The 21,745-nt window shown below is 40.4% G+C and overlaps 2 protein-coding genes across 4 annotated transcripts; one reads left to right on the forward strand and one right to left on the reverse strand.

Annotated features, from left to right (window-relative positions):
- Positions 1-267: 267 nt before the first annotated feature.
- LOC126366147 (helicase POLQ-like) lies at positions 268-10,114 on the reverse strand. The gene is made up of 16 exons (XM_050009091.1): positions 7,797-10,114; positions 7,343-7,521; positions 6,948-7,139; positions 6,787-6,868; positions 6,361-6,560; positions 5,667-5,812; positions 4,848-5,009; positions 4,341-4,510; positions 3,939-4,143; positions 3,583-3,761; positions 2,842-2,996; positions 2,348-2,443; positions 2,038-2,129; positions 1,542-1,737; positions 1,097-1,231; positions 268-588 (listed from the first exon to the last, which is right to left on the reverse strand). The coding sequence occupies exons 1-16, from the start codon at positions 8,548-8,550 to the stop codon at positions 517-519; spliced, it is 3,015 nt and encodes a 1,004-aa protein (XP_049865048.1). The 5' UTR covers positions 8,551-10,114; the 3' UTR covers positions 268-516.
- Positions 10,115-10,157: 43 nt separating this feature from the next.
- LOC126366157 (troponin T, skeletal muscle) lies at positions 10,158-21,108 on the forward strand. Of its 3 annotated transcripts, none has more exons than XM_050009107.1 (15): positions 10,158-10,297; positions 14,351-14,390; positions 14,686-14,724; positions 15,449-15,466; positions 15,780-15,797; positions 16,613-16,640; positions 16,745-16,870; positions 16,975-17,190; positions 17,359-17,577; positions 17,659-17,751; positions 17,897-17,977; positions 18,547-18,625; positions 19,289-19,449; positions 20,021-20,086; positions 20,898-21,108. In XM_050009107.1, the coding sequence occupies exons 2-14, from the start codon at positions 14,368-14,370 to the stop codon at positions 20,084-20,086; spliced, it is 1,167 nt and encodes a 388-aa protein (XP_049865064.1). In that variant the 5' UTR covers positions 10,158-10,297; positions 14,351-14,367; the 3' UTR covers positions 20,898-21,108. The 3 variants fall into 3 exon arrangements, with proteins under 3 accessions (XP_049865064.1, XP_049865066.1, XP_049865065.1); XM_050009108.1 differs by lacking the exon at positions 10,158-10,297 and adding an exon at positions 10,369-10,384; XM_050009109.1 differs by lacking the exon at positions 15,780-15,797 and having other exon boundaries at positions 10,179-10,297.
- Positions 21,109-21,745: the final 637 nt, after the last annotated feature.

A 21,745-nucleotide genomic window follows, 5' to 3' on the forward strand; every position in this document is an offset into this window, starting at 1 on the left:
TCAGTATGTCCTACGATTAATTAAAATAGCAGCAATACGAGCAGCGTGTTCGACGTGGATCGCAAAATAAATCTATGAAAAGTGTTACGAAGCGATTTTCTTCAGTCGCTGTTTTTAATCAAGACTGACAAAATTGCAGTGTATATGCGGAGAAACCTCCATAATTATAAAAAAAAACTTCCCCAAACAAAGGATATTTAAAAAAAGTACCTGCATTCAATGTTTTTGACAAGTTTCTTTATGTGTATTATATCAAACACGGTAAAATAATAACCAAACAAATTTTATTAATAACAAGATTCCATTATCTTGATAACAAAGATTTATTATTCCTATAGACTTCACTAGATAATATTTAAATCACAATATACATTAGCCTTAATCGCACAATATCACACCTCATTTTACTTTGACTTTAAATACTTTTAATACATTATTAACATTAACTATTTATCACTGGAATATAATTTGGCTATTATATAACACGGTCAGTCGTTTACAATATTTATGTATAAATTACATGTTCAGTTCTTCCATAACATCTTCGGCTTCTGCACGAAGATTTTCCACTTTTTCTATGAGGGACATCTGAAAAATAATTGAATTATTAGTGCCACATAATCATTTCATTGCGTTGCGTAGCGTGAAAGACAATATTTGAAACATCACATAATACCTAGTCAGTGCTTCACATACACACATTTTTCTTTTTCAGAATAATAATATTTTTTTAATTTTTGCAAAATTAAAATATAAATTCATACATACATGTAGCATAGTAACTAGTAAGTTAGAAAGTTGGCACGGCAACATAGAAATTTGGCATAGCAATTTAGGAAATTGGCATACGGGTAGAAACTAAGAAAATTGATATAGAAACTTATAAAATGGCATAGAAACTTAGAAAAATGGCATAGAAACTTAGAAAAATGGCATAGAAACTTAAAAAATTGGTATAGAAGCTGAGAAAATTAGCTTAGAAACTAAGGAAATTGGCATAGAAACTAAGAAAACTGGCATAGAAACTTAGAAAATTGTTGAATTAGTTCGAAAATGGACATGTTTTGTCATACGCTATAGTATGAGAGCTAGTTACCCGTGCAGCGCTGACCAGGTGCGTGGCGGCGGCGCGCGAGAGGTGCGCCACGGCCGCGACCAGGTCGTCCACGGACGCCTTCGCGATGTCCTCCACGCGCTTGTACCCCGCGCGCAGCAGCTGCATCGCCCGGGCCTGGACAACATTACCTTACTTTACATTTCCTATTCAAATTCAAAATCATTTATTTCGGATCTAAAGATCCATAGTGTGTTATCTAGACGCAAACGAATATTTTCTATCGAAGATGTCCCACCTAATGCTATTTAGGAAGTAGACGTGAGGAAACCCACGTTCCCGAGAAATGTGTTTTCGGAGGTAAGTCACCTAACTAGTAATTGGTAATTGTTTAATTCTGGTTTAATTTGAACTGTCAAATATGCGCCTTAGGGACCCAGTGAAAAACGTGTTAAAAGGAGATGATGATCTATCTGAAAAAGAATACCTTCTTAACAGCCGGTAGTTCCATCAGCTGGTGCAGTTCTGGCGCGGCGCAATGCTGCAGCCGCGGCGCCAGGTCCGCGAACAGCGCGCGGAACGGCCACAGCGCCTCCATCTCGTCACAGAACTTGTGAGCTCCCGACGCGAACGCTGCGGCTGATGACATCACTGACTGCACCTTGCCTCGGGGTATACAGTATCTACAAATACACAATCATTTTTATACGAGAGCATGTATATGATTTGAAATATCAGTTTAAAAAATAGGTCTTGCATGGGTACACCCAACTTAGACCTAAGTAGAAGCAAATCTTTGCCAGTATCCTAAAAAGTAACTATGGTGGTCGATGCACCAATACATAACAAATTCAATATATTGTGGCGTGATGCACGTAAAACCTGATGGGGTGAAAGCTGAACAATTTTAACCACACGTTTTTGGCGAGATTTAGTCGAAATTTTACTGACGAACAATGGGCAAGGAAAAACACTGTACTGACTTGTTGGCGACTTCTGGGATCGGCTGCTGCTTCCACAGATCATATAGCATCATAGCCAGATAGAACCGGTACAGCACCGACTCTGGAACTCTCTACAACGTTCACGATGATAGGTTACAATTTTGTAAAAAAAACTTTTATTAGTTTTGTACCAATCACGGTGATCTATGTAGAATAAATCTCTTTACTTATATATGAAACAAGCTAAAACAAATACTGCAATTATCATAGTCCTATTGGATCTTTAAGCTGAACTTTTAGTGTGAATGTATAAAATATGGACAAATAAAGTAAGAAATATGAAGATTACCGTAATTATTTTTCCAGTCATCATGCGAACAGCGTTCACTTCCGAGATACCAAGGATTTTAGCTGTTTGTAGACCTTCTTCGTCTAGTGCGGTATACTGAAACAATGTTTATTAAAACATCACAAACGTAACTGCGAAATATTCCGTGATAACCACGTACTGAATAGCCGAGGATTATGAGATTTGTCCAAAGCCTTTGAATAAGTACACCATCCATCTTGCCATTCAAAATAATTTATTATATTGATTTAGAAATTTAAACATGATAAGTCTGTTTTGTATTAAACTCAGAATTGTAGTTTTTAAATAAAGTAGTTTTTTTTTTTGTATGGAAAGAACAAACAAACAAAGATGTGTGCCACAGGGTTTAATATTCGGACCTTTTTGTTCATGATATACGTGATTTGCGAATATGAGTTACTCCTGACTAAATAAACTCACATCGACTAGTTGTCAGTGGTTATATGCATAAACTGAATGACGACATGACTCACCAAAGAATAATAATGTCTTAAGTCGGGCCTGATGCCGGCGGCCCCGTGTGGTGTAACCAAATATAACAGATGCAGGCTGCCCATCACCACCAGGGATCGAGACGCCACTTCCAGGTCCTTTTGCAGCTGCTTGGCCGTAGAGAGGTCCATACATCCTGCCATCAAGTTATTGTTCATTGCTTTTGGTGTCAATGTGGTCAAAGACTGATTACTCGCATGCAACAAATGCCTCATCATCACCAGCCCATTAACGTCCCCACTGCTGGGGCACGGGCCTTCTCTATGGATGGATAGGGAGATCGGGCCTTAAACCACCACGCGGGCCCAATGCGGATTGGTGGTTATTAACGACTGCTAATGCAGCCGGGACCAACGGCTTAACGTGCCTTCCGAAGCACGGAGGAGCTCGAGATGAAAACTTTTTTTGTGGTCACCCATCCTATGACCGGCCTTTGCGAAAGTTGCTTAACTTCAACAATTGCAGACCGAGCGCGTTTACCGCTGCGCCACCGAGCTCCTCAACAAATGCCTATCTAACTTTTAACATGAAGAATAACAAAGTTTTGTAGAAATATAAATTTATTTATAGGCTTTGAACGCCCTTTTACGAGACTATCTATAAAAAAAACAAGGTTCTACCAAAGAATAAGGAAGCTCTTTGCTCAGCAGTGGAGCATGTGCTAAGGATAACTCTTATACATTGTAACCTGAATACACTACGACAACTTTAATAATTGTTACCTTTAATAGCGGCGCGGCCGAGTTTGCTGACAACCAACTGACTGTCATTGTACACCACGCAGTCTCCTTGTCCCAAACTTGAGTCTTTTGGCTCCGGAGCCCTGTTGATAACTTCCAACGCACCGCTCAGAAGCAACGAATGTATACCCTTGTCGCATACTAGTTTTATATCTATTGGGCTGTAGAAACAAGAAGAAAAATTGTTCATGTACATGGCAGTACTGAGACGTATTATGAAGAAAAAATACTTACCACGAATTATTTATTCAATTTGATATTAATAATAAGCACGTGGTCAAAAGCATCTCCTTCAGCATACCCTGGTGTGAGCGAGAAGGTATTGTTATACAAATCACCTGTCAGTCTTAGCGACGGCCAGCAGCGTGGTGGCGAGCATCTCCTTCAAGGTGGCCCTGGTGTGCGCGAGGCGCAGCGCCACGGCGCTGAGCAGCAGCTCGTGCACGTGCGGCAGCAGCATGCTGCGCGCGGCGCCCAGCCCGCCCGCCAGCACGGACCGCAGCTGCAGCCAGTCGCGCGCCTCGCAGATTATTATGCTCTCGCCTAGGGAAATTAGCTCCGGTGAAACACCTAACCTACTTTGCCGTGATAACTTTACCCAAAAACCAATTTGAAATCCGTCAGTGTATAAATATACCAGAACTATAAAGTTACTACAGGTGGCAAAGTTGGCGTATTTCACTGAGTCGATAACTAATAAAACGAAATTTCCTTTTTTTACTTTTGTTATACTTCCTCACCAGTATCGCAGACGCCGGCGCGGCCGGCGCGGCCCGCCATCTGGCGGTAGGCGGCCAGCGTGAGGAAGTCCCGGGCCACGCGCGGCGCGCGGATGATCACGCGCGACGCCGGCAGGTTCACGCCCGCCGCTAGCGTGGACGTGCAGCACAGCACTGAGATCACGCCCGACCTAACACGGACGTTATTCAAGTTACATCACTATGACTAGGTGGATCTAAGTAGTTTCCCTTGCGATATCAGATAACATTAATTCCATTAAAGGATATAGCGACTTAAGAAAGTCCAAATATATCGAAATAGTTCCGTTCACAAGATTCCAGTGCAATCAATTTCATAAAAACAGTACTACTTAGTGCTTACCTAAAATGCTAATGATCATTAATTAAGAATATGGACAAAACACATACATGCTAAAAAATATCATTGAAGAAATTAGTTACTGCAATGGCTTAGAGGTCTTTAGAACAAGGCTAAGAAATGAAAAGTGAAACCATGTTCATGGTAACCTGAAAGCGTGTTCCAGCAAGGCCCGCTCATCAGCGGACAGCCCCGCGTGGTGGTAGCCCACCCCGCAGCGAGCCGCCAGCACCAGCTCCGCGCCTGCGCCCTCGCCGCGCAGCGAGCACGCCAGCTGCACGCGCTCCTCCACCCGGTGAACCGCCATCTCTCTGTAGAACATCACAACGATACACTCCAAGCTGTGACGGACCCAACTAGTTGACCAGTTAGTTCCGCCCGTAACCAACAGATGGCGCGCACAGCATTCAATGCAATCCTATAACGCACTAAAAAAGACTGCACAGCGCAACGCACATAGTATAAAACTTCCAACATAACACCGTTGGATCGTCGATCCCCAATCACACTTGTGTACTATGCTCAGTTCGGTACCCCGGAAATATCCTTTGGTGGCAGCAAAAATGCTATTGGAAAGAGTGTTCTAATAGCGCCCGTTCGTCAGCTGACACCATCGCGTGGCTTTGGGCACCCACCACCTCTACATGAACATCACGCACCAGCTAGAATCCACCGAACAACTGCAATTAGATCAGCGTCCGGATTGTCCTGAGCCAGTGTCAATCATCCGCATGGCACGACTCACCGGCTACTACCAACCAACCAAGATTGGTCGCCACATTTGCGGTTGCCGTCGCATTTATTACAAAAAAGTGTAGTAACGAACGTAGTACTATATAAATTCTGTGGTGGCGAATTAATTGCCGACTTTTAATGTGCAAACGGCAGCCCGCCAAGTCCGGGTCCAGGTCATATATTACTATAATGGTAGAGACATAATTTATAATATATACAATATTGTAACTAACCTGCGTTGCAGTTTGCATAGCAGCGCGGCCACGTTCTCGCAGTTGCGTTTGGTGGGGCAGAACACGAGGCAGGAGCCCCGCGGCACCACCTCCGCCACCAGCCCGCCCAGCAGGTCTGGGTCCAGGCTCACGCCCGCCGCAGAGTACTGACACGCAATTATCAATAACATCCACTTCGTTGGTAAAGTAATACTGACACCCAATTAATTAGTACACTATAGTATACATCGGGTAGTGAATGAGTTTTACTGGAATGTCAATCTTGCTAAACCAAGTTTACCAACCCCATCAACCCTGGTGTCAGGGTTAGTATTGAGCCACCATAGGACATGGCTCATGTAACTACTTCTAAGTTACATCACCAAGTAGTAACCGGGACCAAAGGCTTAACGTGCCTTTCGAAGCACGGATCATCTTACTAAAGTAACAGTAAGTAGTAGTAGTAAAGTAAGTCTTAGTAGGTATTAAGTAAATACCTACATTACCTACACAAATGTAAGAGTACATTAGGGTTCTGTTACAAGTAAGCTAGGAAGAATTTTAACAAGCAACATTAAAAAGTAAAATTAGGGTTTATAACTCTGGCGCTTTTATGAACACAGATAATTAAATACTGAATTTTTTAGCTCATTACCTCCCACACAACTAGATTTATTTAGGAAAACTTTTAATCTGCTGACACAAATGTACTCACATCGTAGGATAACTGCCGATGCGGCGTGACCTCGACGTCGTCACCCGTGTAGACGAGCCGGTGCAGCATGTCACCCAGCTTCACGTACTCCACCAGCTCGACGGGGCGGAACTCTCGCTGGAACACCTCGGCACGCAGGAAGCGGCCCACATCCGGCAAGTTGCCGATCGTCGCGCTCATACCCACTATCTGGATGCCTTCTGATAGGTGGAAAGATAAAATAAGGACAAGTATAACGAGATCTGGTTTGGGAGTAATGCGTTATTGCCAACATCAATATCGACATTCTTCATCAATAGCGTCATGCCTGCTGACCAAGGGCCGTTCCGAACATATGCCAACTCTTACGACGTATCCAGCCAGCCAGTACCCGCCACCCTAATACAATAGCAAACTGTTCTACGACTAAATTAGTGCAAAACTTACTGTCAGCAAAAAGTACTGTGGTCAATAAGGTTTCTAAGGTCGCGCCGCGGCCGGGTTCTCCAATCAGATGCAGTTCATCCACCTACAAATAATATCACATATACTTGATAGTCAACAGTAAAAGTGCACCAGGCACACCATACTTATGTATTTTCCCTTACCACAATAAGCCCAAGTTCTTCCAGCCTGTTCTCCTCAATGAGACTCCTAATCAATGCCAATCCTTTCTCAATGGTGGCGATATAAATACTGTTCTTCTTCCGCCGCTTCTTTGGTGGTATGTGTCCCTTGCCTGCTGCATACTCTTCTACTAAAAACTCTAGTTTCACAGCAAACGGTGTGAGTGACCACATCTGTTGGCATTTTCATGTTTAAGATATGTGTTTGGTTGGATATATTTTTTATGTATGTGTGTTTATTATAATATATAGAAATAAGTTTAAATTTTTCCTATTTTTATTTTTAACCATTGTGTGTATATGGTAGTATGCTGTTCAGTTTATAAAAGAGACAGTTGATAAAATTTAAATTGCTATTTTGACAATACTTTCCACACCTTTTCCTGGACTATGGCCACAAATGGCAAGATGAAGAGGGCATTCTTCTTCCGGCACAGCACCTCTCGTAGCATGAGTACCTCAGCAACTAATGTCTTACCACCGCTGGTTGGGAGTGCATAGATCAAGTTCCTGCGTTCCTTCACTGCAGGCAAGTTTAGACACTCCTCTTGCCAATCTGTGCCAAAGTATGCCAATATTTTGATCATAAAATTTAAGAACCAGGTGCATCTTTTTTAAATGTATGTATGTGTATGGTAGGAAAAGATTTATACAGGAAAAGATCAATAGATCTAACTAACAGTGTGACAAGGCCCTATGTTCTACAGTTTTCCCACAATATTTTAGTAATTGTCTTTAAACATACAGGGAATGGATTATAAGTCATATCATTTACAAGGATAATTTATTAGGAATGGAACCAATACTTTTTAATTATGAAAAAAGGCTTACCATAAAACTTTTCTATACTTCTGAATGTTTTGAATAAACTTTTTGCCAAGATTGGAAGCCCATAAAAGCTACTTATATCTTTCTTACACTTCCCTAGTTGAGTTGTGTTATTTGCATTGTTTTCCTTCTCGTCAACAATTCCGCTTTCTCTAATATCCAACAGGAATGAATCTTTGGTCTCAAATAATGTATTTCTTTTATCATTTATATCATCTTCGCCTTTAGTTAAGTTGTATATAGACTCATTTATTGCATCAAAACTCTCCTCAATATTGTCTCTTAAGTGTTTTTCGCACATCGCCGTCAGCAATGTATCTTTTACCTGATCGCATAAATTTGCTTCTTGTTCTAACTTGGAATTAAACAACTCTTCAGATATATCATTAATTTCACCCAATTCTTTTACTATTTCTGTTGCTAAGTTTGTAATATTGTGACTCACGTCTAAAGATTCCCACTTATCTTCATTTTTCGACTGTGAACATTCTAAAATGCCGGGAGAACATGGAATTTCACTTGATGTACTGCTTGTGTTTCCAGAGTCATGCAGGAACTCTATTTGGTTGCACGGCAGCGGGGGATCATCATTTTTGTCTACAGGAGACTCAGGCCGATGAATTGGACTTGCAGGAACCAACATTTTAGCTTTTTTATCAAAAATTTGAAGCTTTGGCCGAGACATCCTTGCAGAACCAAGCCGGCGACGTTTCGGTGTTGATGTGTCTTCACGAACATTTTTATTTCTCGGTAACATTATTTATTTTACATATAATTTATCATTACACTTGAATTTACAAACTAATTCTTAATTATTTGGTTGCAATCACAAAATAAACAAACTGCAAAACATGTCGCGCAATGTTCAAAAAAGTTTGACATACATTACATACGTTTAGAAATTTCCGAAAGTATTTTTTTTTAAATCGAAGTTTAGGCAGACTTATAGCCCATACATCCATGTCTGGTGTTCTTATCACATGTTTAATTTACTCTGTAAGTACCTACTCGGAATTAAAGAAAACATATTTGTTATCTTTCAGCATTGATGTATAATATGTCACTATAGTCTTTCAGAGTATGTACCTGTAAAACTAGAAAATAGCCGAATTTTATGTTTCGATGCTGGTGCTCGAATCTCCCTACTGAATTCGTATTTGAAGATTACACTTATTATGTCGCGACGTTACATACAATAGTTACGCCCATATTCCTATCGGGGTGGGCAGAGCCACAAATCATTCGTAATGTAACCCTCAGCCACTCCTCTGACTCATTTCAAGATAGATATCGTCAATAGAAAGATAAAATTACTTAAGCGCCAAGAGGCCATTTCGAAAAAAGCCTTTTAAAGTAGTTTTCATAACTTTTTACCCATATATCCAATTTCGACGACGTCCACGTAAGATGTAGGTAGGTTTTCATTTTCTACGTCTAGCAATCCATAATTATTATAACATGGACTGCTATTTTAGGATATTTTGGCGCTCAAGTCATTTTGCCTTTCCCATAACTATATGTTCAACCATATTTTATGGTGACAAGGCATGTTTAAAAAAGTATTGCAAACACACTTGTGTTGCAAAGTTGAAATGGGCCGTTAAAAACTGTACACACACTGTAATTTTCTGTTTTCTGCTAATAAGAAATAATAACATAAACCAGCCCATATACCTACGTTCCACTAAATCAATCAAAGAGAGCATAATCCACGACCCTGCTCCATTGCGGGTTGGTAGAGGTATTTGAGCTGGTAACCGGTACCAACGAGTGCCCCTTACGAAACATGAAATCGTCTTACTTTTTCAAACAATCAGGTGACCCCGCCATGTGTGCCACTGGACTAGACTATGGAAAGTTGAACGTGCTAAGATTGTCCGAGGTATGTCTATGACCGGACACTCAGGTGATAAATAACCCTGAAATGGTTCATTTCAAGATTTTCATCCTCAGACTTCAAGACTATCTAGATCTTCAGCTACATAATTTAAAATCTCATGAATGGATTGTTAAAGCCTTTATCACGTTTAATTGGCTGCCGGACTCAGAAACAGCTCTGGAGAAGCAGTACGAAGAACGCACCATCTCTAGCTCTACGCATACTTATCTCTGACCTATGTCCTGTAACCTATCAGTGTAGTGCTACCTTTATTTTTCGCGATGACATCAGTAGGTAAGTAGAAGCGATCTGTGCTCGTCGACATCGACCTCAATGTCATGCGGCAGGTAGCGATGGCAATGTTATGGTGTCGGGCGGCGGGCGTGGGCCCGCAGGCGCTGCGGCAGGCTGCAGCCACAGGCGGGGAAACCGGAGCTGGCTCGCGATCGTCTCAAAAATGACCGGCGCTAAATATAGCCGCGGGGCGCGGGGCGGCGCCCGCCCGCCGGCGCGCGGCCAGCGCAGCGCCAGAGCCGCCCCGGTCGCCGCGGACTCCACATTCCAACGTCGCTGTGCTGCCGGTTGAGGAACCAGTGACTGAGTGACCGTCTTCTACCCGTGCGACGTAAGTGCAGTGCCAGTGTTAGTGCAACTTGTGAAATCGAACTTTGACTTGCAGTGGTTTTCCAAAAGTTCGAGAGCTGTGAGAAAGGTGGTCTAAAAATACGCGCGCGCGTGCGCCAAATCCGGGCGGCGTCGACGCGCGCGCCGCGGAAATAGCAGCGCCTTGTATAGCGCGGGATTACGTTACCGCGCGCAACGCACGTAACGCCTGAAATGCGAACCCGCCGTGGAAAATGCGCCAAACTCCATAAAACACACACATACACACTTTACGGGCATAATTTTGCGACCACACTCACACTGCTTATACTTTGTACAATGTCTGACAACTTGGGAAAACTACACTTCTCATCAAAAAAATCGAAACACCTTGCAAGTTTACGTTTTGTCAGGATTATCAGAAAAATGTGTACATTTAGGAATAAATGTTAAATGTCGTTTAATAGTGAGTAATATGAGCTTATCAAATCTTAATGTTAATGTTCTAAATTTAAATGAATTTTTCATAGGTTTCGTATTTTGTTAAATGAGTCATTTTTATTCCGTATGGAGTATAAAGGAAATGGATAAAACAACACACGTAAATGAAAAAAAAAGCTAAAAAACGTTTATTTAATAACTTGTATTCCCTCCCCGAGCTCTAATTACTGCTTCCATATGGTTCTTCATCGATCGGATGAGAGTCACGATCACATGCTGTGGTATATTGTCCCATTCCTCTTGGATTGCATCTTGCAGCTGGCTAAGTGTTTCTGGGGCAGGATCTCTTGCTCGAATTCGTCTCTTTAATTCATCCCACAGATGTTCAATGGGATTCATGTCCGGGCTTCTTGCTGGCCATTCCATAATAGAGATATCGACTTCGTTAAGATAATCTCGTACGACGTCCGCGGTGTGAGCCCTAGCATTGTCGTGCATGAATATGAAGCCGTTGCCAATAAAATGTGCATAGGGCATCACATGAGGCTCGAGACACTCTTCGACGTACCGATGACAGTTTAGTGCAGGCAGACGTGGCCCAGACACGAAAGCAAGCTCTGTCTTACCGTCGGCGCTGATTCCTCCCCAAACCGTCCACGAACCGCCACCATAGCTGACCTTTTCTTCAATGCAGCATTGTGCATAGCGTTCTCCGTCTCTTCTGTAGACCTTGTTCCTTCCGTCGTTACCATACAGCATAATTTTACACTCATCAGAAAAGAGAACTTTGCTCCACTGTAGGTATGACCAATTTAGGTGCTCACGTGCAAAGTTAAGGCGCGCTCTTCGATGGTCTGCAGTTAATTTCGGCCCATTTGCTGGCTTATGCGGTACCAGTCCACGATCCTTCAACCTTCTTCTAATTGTAGAGTCACTTACAGCCACCCTTCGTACAACACGAAGCCGCTGCTGCAGTTGAAAAGCGTTAAGGCGTCGATTTCTTAAAGAAGTTGTTACAATAAATCGATCATCTCGCTCAGAAGTGACCCGATTCCTGCCAGATCCTGAACGGCGCGTGAACAAACCAGTCTCCCGATAACGTTTATAGACTCTATGAACAGATGACAGGCTTAGATGCAGTCTTGCAGCCACAACACGCTGACTAAGGCCAGAATCCAGCAATGCCACAACTTGGGCGGCTTCTGTGGGCGAAGTATCCATACGTTTTAGAAAAAAAACCTTTTTTCAGACGTCCCAAAGTCACAGTATTGAAATAAAAAACAAAAAGTTTAAGGATAGGCGCCAATTTTTAGTTTTTAAACGCTAAATGTACTCCAACCCTAAACACACATTTGTCTCAAAACAGTGATTCATTTCGTTTATAAGATAAACAAATGAAATTCTAATTTTGAATTTAGAATTTTCGCTTATTACTGTAATGGCCAAACTGCCAGCTATACATTTATGTATTTTTTTTCATCGTATGAATTCTTTTTTGTGTTAAATTCGGACAGAAACAATGAAAACGGAAGTGTTTCGATTTTTTTGATGAGAAGTGTATAAAATCTTTTTGTATATTGCGATAACACATAATGAAATGTATTTTTGTCTGTTGTGATTTACTTAGTATGTGTTACAAAATAAGTACCTACATAGTTATGAAGTAGGAAATACTTTCATTATCCTGGAAACTTTCCATGAAGTGGAAATAAAAATGGAAGAACAATCTACAAACTGCTCTTTTTAAATATTTCAATTAAAATATTTAATAGGTGTAAAACTCCAAACATAAATATAAAACGGAAAGGAGGGAAAAAATGCAAAAGAAGTTGTAATAAAAAAACTTCAAAATCGAAATTTCAGAACGTAATTTTTCAAATATGTGACATCCGGTTCCGTTACAGTTACGACCAAAGGTTACGACCAAAATGAAGCGGATATCTGTGATGGATCATACATCAGGGATACATTGAAAATTAAATGTGGTGTGATGAGCTTACATTCCGGGAATTGCGTCAACCGGTTGCTGTAACCAGAGACATAATCTAAAAACTGGATTCACGATCCAGAAATAAATCTGGAAAGGTCAGCGTGATTAAACGATTAAAAAGTCGGCAAGTGTAGGTACCTACATATCGGCCACATTCTAAAGATTCCATACATAACAATAATTATTAAGTTACAACAAAAAAAAAACATCTCATGATTATGCCATTAAGTATGCGGTGGAGAATATATTTACTTCCTTTCTCTTGTAGAAAAAACTTCTCGTTATTAAGTTTGATTTCATAAATCGTATTTACGCGCACTTTTTCAATTTGAAACTTCGTATCCTTCCGTACCTTCGTACTTTAATTATTTTATGTTTTGTAACTTTTTATTCTAATATTTTAATAGGTCGGCATTATATTCATCGGTCAAATAAGCAAAGGATTTGTAAAAAAAAGTCTGAACTTAAAAAAGTTTTATTTCGTATAACATTAATAAGTTGATAATTAATGTTGGCTCAAAGTAATGTCAGTTTTTACACGGAAACTTGAATTGAAACTTAGCTACGAATCGACAAGAAATAAACCTTAGAAATATTTTGCTAAATAAGCAACTTTCAGTTAGGATCTTTTATAGAAGTTTGAAATTAATTCATGGAAGACTTTAATATAACTTGTTAACTAGTCGAAAATTTAATAAAATATACTAAAACTCTACAATGAATAATTTTCCAACATTAAAACTTTAAAAATGTTTTGAAGATTGTAGTTTTGGTATGTAGGTCCGGAAAGCTTCAAGGCCTAGCGAAATCCGAGTCCTGGACAACATTGAGCGGGACCGCGGACGTGGCTCCAATTTTACACTTTCTTTGAACGCGTGCCAGCGCCCGCGCCGTAGGTGTACCACAGGAGATAACACGCTAAAAATACCGCGTCATAAACAATAACCACGTTTCCAGATCACATGAAGCTGCGCCTACGCAAATTTTCCCCCTGGCAATCGTATTTGGCGTGTAAAATGAGCAGCGCTATGCGGTATTCAATCAATACGCGGACAATGCGCACATGGTGGATGTTATCGATGATAAATAATCGATTTGTAAAGACATTTCACAAATGTTAAATATGATAAAATGCATCTACAGTATACCTACGACATTCTAGTCAAAACATGAAAAATATACCTACCTAACGCTTCATTGCTGCAACGTTAAATTAAACAGTCATCAATGATAAAATTAATCAATGATAAATACTGAATAATTAATAAGTATGATTTAAGAATACACGAAGATAAGGAGATGATTTATAGAGAACAGCATCCTATTGAAAAACTAATAACACACCCTAAGTAATAAAAACTATTTTAGAAAGGGCAACTGCGTTAAACGACATCATGCACTGTCTAACGTATTTATATCCTGAACTTCTGCCAAAATCCTTTCATCGATTGATCGACTTGATTGTAAACATTGCCGATATATCGACATGAGCCAAGATGTAAATAAAAATCAATCAGATGCATGACAATGCGGTAGTGTGACTTTATCCGTCGTGGAGTGCAAGCTTCACGGCGGATACGCACAGTGCAGGATATAAATAAGTTACTTTATCACAAGATAGTTAATTGCCAATTTCCATTGCAGAATAAACAACCACCACCATGTCTGACGAGGAAGAATACTCGTAAGTATCTCACTCAGTTTTGTCACAAAATGAAGTTGAATAGTTAGACGGAGAATAAAGGTTTCCAACCTGCTTAGTTAAGTACTTAAGTACACAAAAACACTATTGACAACAAAACACAATCTCATTCCAAATTACATTTTCAACCCTCTGTATGTAATAGCTTCAGGTACCTACACACTTGTGTTAACCGATTATGTATTTGAGTGTCCTGTCACCCTAAACCTCGTGACCTTTGTGAGTCCGTGACGTGCCCTGCGGACCCGGTATCATGTGTTAACCTCGTGTGTTACAGTGGCTCCGAGGAGGAGGAAGTAGAAGAAGTCGTCGAGACGTGAGTACACAATCGGAACTACCAACATTCTCTTTTAAAAATTAGATCAGTTTAGAAATAGATTTGGTTTTACGACACTTCAGCTTTTCTGGGCCTGTTTGATACTTTGCCTTGGCAAGACTATCATGTTTTCCAAAGTTCTTCGAGTAAATTGTATATGCGTTAGACCATCCGAGTGCCGTTTCCTGGTTGAAGCGAGTGTGATCGATTTGCGGCTAGTTTTGATTCCCGATCTCTTAGGCTGCGTCTGTCGGGCTTGTTGCACGCCCTCACCGACCCCTTTTGTCTTTTTTGTTGCAGGAAGTAAGTGGCGTGCTAGATGCGGCACTTACATTCACTTCGCTCACTAGGCTAAGTTTAGTGCGATCCTAACGCTTCTAGTGCTTAGTCGTCGCTTCTCTTGCTTCCAGACCCTCATTACACGATAGGAGCTGCCTTACTGCAAATTGCGCTTTTCTAACATTTAAATTGTTGATTTTTTTCAACAAGGTCGTGGCTTTGACCATTGGAAAGACCAGTCATAAGGACTGTAAGTAAACTGGTCTTTTCGTTTATTGTGAATGGATTAATACAGTGACTGATATGACGTTTGTTTTTGAGTGCGTTCGCTTTAACGTGGTGTGTAAGCTTTCTGTTCATGAATAAGTGTAAGTTATGAAAACTGTACAACTTTTAATTGTGACAATTTTTTTTCCATCGCTGCGTTTGCTGTCACCACCGACAGACCCGCCCCTAAACAGGAGTAAGTAGCATTAGATTTGATTAAGAAACGCTTAGCTTTAAACCGAAAGCCGTTGACACACATTGGGATACGTAAGCTATGATTGGCATTTTCATTAACATCTACGTACTTATAAAAACCCAACAACAATAAGGGAAAATACACCAAAAATGTTGTCAAAATTCTAAAGTTATACGAGCTAACACCGCAGTGTTTGTGTCGTGCGTGCGCTGAATAATCTCACCGGCTTGCCGTCTCTATGGATTTGCGATACTAGTAGTACCAGTATTGTTTACAAGTGAGGTAGAGGCTGATTGTTGTTTTCTGTTTCTAGGAGTAGACCATCGATCGCGTAAGTTGCACCGCTATCCGTGGTGTCACTAACGATCCTTTCATTAACTAGAAAAGGCGCGGGCGCACGTTCATTCCTCGAACTCCGGATTTATCGCACCAGATGATCGTCCAGTAAACTAATAATCGCGTGCCGTCGTCGGCCGCTATTTTTATCGGTTGTTAGGTGTTCTATTTTCGAAATTGTGCTCCGCTGCGCCCGCGCCTCTCCGCAAAGAAACAAGATGTCGGTCAGCGGGCGACTATCCGAGTCGTTCCCGCATACCTATTCCTGAGTTTTTGCTTGAAAGGATGCATGATATCAAAGCATGAATACCTATTATCGGATTAATAATGTACCCGTATACCATATCCACGGTAAATGTGACATTTATGTAATTGTATACCGACACAAAACATTTACAATTAAAACTTATACATTTACTACTCTAACTGTAAGCTACACACAGCAACCCGAGCTAAACACATTAGAGTAGCTTAATTTACAACGTGAAACAAAGAATATATCTCTCACGTAACAGAAGAATAATGATAATATTTAACAAACTCATTGTAATTGTCTGTCACAGTTTAGAATAAATAAGTTAATCTTAACAATATGTACAGAACAATCCGTTGTGCCAGTCCTTGCTTGGACGCTAATAAGTAGCGTAACAAGCGTAACTACAAGCGATGTACCTCTAACGAACTACAAACGAATAATGAACAATCAAAGTAACAGAAACTATATGTAATCTGAGCTGCAAACGATGGCACTCTAACATTAACAAAACACCATACAGTGAAAGGATTCTTACACTTTTCTTACTATTACAGGGGCGAGGGAGACCCAGAATTCATCAAGGTAAATATTACCACTTTTCAAACTGCCTGAACAAATCAAGTCACATTCAATCATTCAGTTTACTAAAAACTCTTGTAAAACTTTTAAAAAAATGTTGTTTGCAGCGTCAAGACCAGAAGCGGTCAGACTTGGACGAGCAGTTGAAGGAATACATCAACGAATGGCGTAAACAGCGAGCCAAGGAAGAGGATGAACTCAAACGCCTCAAGGAGAAGCAGGCCAAGCGCAAGGTACCACAAACATTGCCCACCTTCATTGATGTCCATCATGGATTACTAAACGAGAATCCAAATGATCCTTGAAACATTCGAACTAAACCCTCACGTTTAAACAGGTATCTCGCGCTGAAGAAGAGAAGCGCCTCGCCCAGAAGAAGAAGGAAGAAGAGGAGAGGAGAATCCGCGAGATTGAGGAGAAGAAACAGCGCGACATCGAGGAGAAGAGGCAGCGACTCGAAGAGGCCGAGAAGAAGCGCCAGGCCATGGTACAGGCGATGAAGGAATCCAGCAAGACCGGACCCAACTTCACCATCCAAAAGAAGAGCGACAACGTGTGTACCGACATTATTTATTCAACAAAACTAACATTCAAAGAATAACTTTTCCCTTTTTTTTGTTTGTACATTTCTTAAAAAAGTAATACTCAAATCAATAAATTAATTCTAAAGAATTTAAAATTACTAAAGTGGACGTGTGAGTAATATATACTTTTTGTGTAGTTCGGCCTTAGCAACGCCCAGTTGGAGCGCAACAAGACCAAGGAGCAGCTGGAAGAGGAGAAGAAGATCTCCCTCTCCATCCGCATCAAGCCTTTGAGCATCGAGAACCTGTCCGTCGACAAGCTGAGGGTGAAGGCCCAGGAACTCTGGGACTGCATCGTCAAGCTCGAGACCGAGAAGTACGATCTCGAGGAGAGGCAAAAGCGACAGGACTATGACGTGAGTATCACAAATATGAAAAAATCACCAAATTATACTTTCTTTCGATTAAAATGATTAACCGATTGCCCTTGTCCACAGTTAAAAGAGCTCAAAGAAAGACAAAAGCAGCAGTTGAGACACAAGGCTCTTAAAAAGGGTCTTGACCCCGAAGCACTCACAGGCAAGCACCCGGTAAGCATACTTAATACACCTCATACTGCTTTACATAAAAATCATCGTTCCTTTATAAATCTAAATCATAACAAAGTAATAAGCAAAAACCTCGAATTTCTAACAGATTTGCAAGAATATTAACTAATTTTGTTTTCATTTACAGCCCAAGATCCAGGTAGCCTCCAAATACGAGAGGCGCGTCGACACACGGTCCTACGACGACAAAAAGAAATTGTTCGAAGGTGTAAGTATATGACCGAGACACTATACAATGACACCAGAAATTTTATACGCAGCAATGTGTTTGAGTTCCATAAGAAGGGCCAGATGAAGAGAAACATACTCATTCCACACAATACAGAAACAGTAATAAATGTTGAATTTAAATGCAGGGCTACGATAACACGATGGCCGAGTTATTGGATAAGATGTGGAACGACAGAATGGAAGAATTCATGAATCGCACAAAAAGTAAGACGGTCCCACGGGTAGAGATGTTGTGTGCAGCTCGATATTTGATCCCCACGCATGTCGACACGGCATGTTAGACCATGGACCTGCGTTTGGTCATTGTCAAATTGACTGATGAGAAGTTGTTAACCCTGCCAAAAACTGGTTTCTGTGACCCTCACATTCACTATCTAAAACTTCCTAAAATATAAAAGCTATCTGTAAACCTGTCTTACAGTGGATAAGTCAATTTGTCAATGCAAGGTCATGCACATCAAACAAGCCCCACCCCAGTTCTGACCTCGTACCATTGTACCTTCACCGTAAAATAATATTTACCCCATGTGTTAACCGTTCCCCTAGGACCTAGAGAAACTGAACAAGGACTTCCTCGAAAAGGTGTGGAGTGAGAGGACCGACCAGTTCAAGGGAAGGCAAAAGAGTAAGTCAAAATTACGATCGATTGGAAAATAACTCAAAATTTTTACAACGAACAGAGCATTTAACATAAGTTGAAGTTCCAAATGACCCTATAATCGACATTTTCAATAACTAAGAAGTGAATATTTTTGCCTACTTATGGTAGAGGCTCTGCAGTTAAATACTTCAATTGGCATAGAACAAAATTTTATGATAAACAATCTAAACGGGTTTTGTCTCGATTATCAATTTATTCTCTTACCTATCTTCTTCATTTATATCATACACCTAAAATCCACTTTACATGTTTTATTATATTGAGGAATGTATTTTTGTGACTGAAACTGCGATGATCGCATCGTACCTACTGGATGATCGAGTAGCGTTTTTTAGATGTTTTAAACAATTTTGTATATGTTTTCCTATTTTGAATTACGTTTCAGTTTAATTTGTCACTCATACTTTCATTTGTTTATTGTAGATATGAATTGATATGTGCAAGTTATTTACTGAAACTAGTTACCGTTCTTTAAGTAAAATTTTTGCAACTTCTGATCATCAGAGGCATTCTATTGCCGTAATGTAACAACGAACTTCATCCTGTTTTTTGGAGATATCTCCAAGGAAAGAAAGAAGAAATGCTGTGAGCCTGTTATATACTAACACAAACTACTATGTGATATAGCGAGACTGCCCAAGTGGTTCGGCGAGCGGCCCGGCAAGAAGAAGGACGAGCCCGAGTCTCCCGAGGGCGAGGAAGACGTGAAGGCCGAGGAGCACGAGGAGGACGACGAGCCCGCGTACGAGCCCGAGCCCGAGGAGGAGGAGGAGGTCGTCGAGGAGGAGGTATACTGTCGTTGTCAAACACTATCAAACACAGACACCTATAAAATGAGCTTGCATCATCTTTTGTGTACAGTCATGAGCAATATGATGTACCCACTTTAGGACTCTGTCGCACTAACATATTTGACATTTAGTGAGACTTACAGTTCAATTTGTCAAAAAATATAATGTGACATGGTACCAAAGTGTATACATATTAATGCTCGTGACCGTACTATGGAGAAAGGGTTTTACCTGGGGCAAAATATTTACTACGATACGATACCTCAGAAATACAGAAATACGATTTTTTCTTATGTAAATGGGCTTTTAGAAAGAAACCAGCAGTTTATAAATCAAATTAAGAATAACATTGTAAGTGGATAAATGTCGGGAGTGTGAGGTCGCTTATATCTACATTGGTGTTGCCAAATGACACATGGAAGGTTTCTTACATTAAATTACTGACAAACAGTATGTACACGATACAACATAAGGGAGTTCTATTCTGCCAAAAAATATTTTACAGTATAGCTGAGTGTATTTTCAAGTCACTGTTTTACAAGAAAATAAATGTTCTTTATTTTTTTAGGAGGAAGAGGAAGAAGAAGAGGAAGAAGAAGAGGAGGAGGAGGAGGAAGAAGAAGAAGAGGAATAAGTGAGTTGAATATTATTTTACTGTGGGAGGGATCCGGGTAGTTGTATTATTTGTGACTGTTTTATAAGACTACACCAGTGTCTTCTCTTGTAAATGTTAGAACCAAAGTTAAATAGGAAAGTATTAATAGATAAATAAAAAAGTAAAAAAAATAGACGTTGGCCTGAATATTGAACACTGAACTGACGTTTACTTTCGCAATTTGGGTTTGTTTAGAAGCATGAATAGGCGCGCGGAACCAAAATCAAAGTTAAAACCAAACTTCAACACTTCAGAATAAGAAACAACCAACGATAAATTGTGTAAGATATACGATATATCACCGAGTGAATCTTCAAACACGATATCATGCCCCAGATAACATCTGAAAATAGCAGACTTAAGCGGTGGCAAAAGTATCAGTCTATTTCAGGAATAGAAAAAATCAAACACATTTCTGAGGCAATATTTCTAAACCAATGATTGTCGAATTTGTTTGGATCATAAATGAGTATCACGTGCTCAGCGCTGATGGAAAACATCGTGAGAAAACCCACATTCCCGAGAAATGCATTTTCGGAGGTATGTGACCTAACGTGTATTGGGCTGGTTTTCCTTTCGCGGGTTGGAAGGCCAGGCAGGCAGTTGCTTCTGTAAAAAACCGGACCTGTCAAATCTTCAGGTTAAGTAAGCGGACCCTGTGAAAAACGGGATAATGCTAGGGAGATGATGAAACGTATTTCAGTTCAAAAAAGGAATAGGTTTCCTACGAATTAGGAACTATGAACTTTTAACCTTTTTGTTATTTATTTATAGTATATATTTGTTCCAGATAACGCGGCACAGCTGATTTGTGAAACAAGCGCCACACGGACCGGACGCGTCGGACTGTACTGTTTTGTAACCAATCCATTAACTTATTACTTTTATAAATTATTTTTATTATTTATACTGTTACAGCATTCGTTACGGAACATGGACTATACATTCGCACTTACGTCGCGAAGATCTATGACGTCACAATAAACTAATTTATTTCATAAGGCTCTGCGTTTTTTATTACACCCTTTGACAATAAATTGTCGCAATATCCTAACGCTATACGATGTTTGACTCGAGAACTCGCCCTCACGACACTATGCATAACCATAGAATAAGGAATAACAATACGTATAGAACGGCAACTCTTCGCTCCCCACCAGCGGCTGAGCTAGGTTTACCTCACCCCCCTCGAGCATAGTTTAGACTTCAATCGTAGGGTGTCAGACGTCAGACACGCAGATGCGCGTGTACGATAATATCAATACAATAAAAAAATGTGTATATATTTCTCCCTTAGAACAGTTTACATTAACCCAAACTAGGAAGGACCTGTGTTTTGGGACACCTGGTCTTCAGCGCTCAGAAACAGCTCTTAGGTTGGTATTAATAAACTAATCTCAGCTTTGAGACTGCCCTCAAGATCATGTCAATGTGACAGTTCTCATATAAAAACAGGGACTTGAGCATGATCTTGAGAGCAGTCTCATCTGAGATTATTTACTTAATACCACCCTTAGATAATAACTCAGATGGGAGTGTAGTTTTAATAATAGGTAGGTATTTTTTTTATTAATCTATGAGTGATTGTACCCTTATTACTACACCGGTATGAAATATACCGGTACCGATTTCCTATTG

Source organism: Pectinophora gossypiella, chromosome 4 (assembly GCF_024362695.1).
Source record: "Pectinophora gossypiella chromosome 4, ilPecGoss1.1, whole genome shotgun sequence".
NCBI classification, from domain to species: domain Eukaryota; kingdom Metazoa; phylum Arthropoda; class Insecta; order Lepidoptera; family Gelechiidae; genus Pectinophora; species Pectinophora gossypiella.

Bases quoted from the DNA above. Each gene is read 5' to 3' on its own strand.
- LOC126366157 (XM_050009107.1), top strand. From the start codon at position 14,368: ATGTCTGACGAGGAAGAATACTC. The intron at 16,871-16,974 runs GTACCACAAACA...ACGTTTAAACAG, and splicing joins AGAAGCAGGCCAAGCGCAAG to GTATCTCGCGCTGAAGAAGA. The intron at 18,626-19,288 runs GTAAGTCAAAAT...TATGTGATATAG, and splicing joins GTTCAAGGGAAGGCAAAAGA to CGAGACTGCCCAAGTGGTTC.
- LOC126366147 (XM_050009091.1), bottom strand. From the start codon at position 8,550: ATGTTACCGAGAAATAAAAATGTTCGTGAAGACACATCAACACCGAAA. The intron at 6,561-6,786 runs GTAAGTTTTGCA...TCCACCTATCAG, and splicing joins CACAGTACTTTTTGCTGACA to AAGGCATCCAGATAGTGGGT. The intron at 5,813-6,360 runs GTGAGTACATTT...ATTGCGTGTCAG, and splicing joins ATCGGCAGTTATCCTACGAT to TACTCTGCGGCGGGCGTGAG.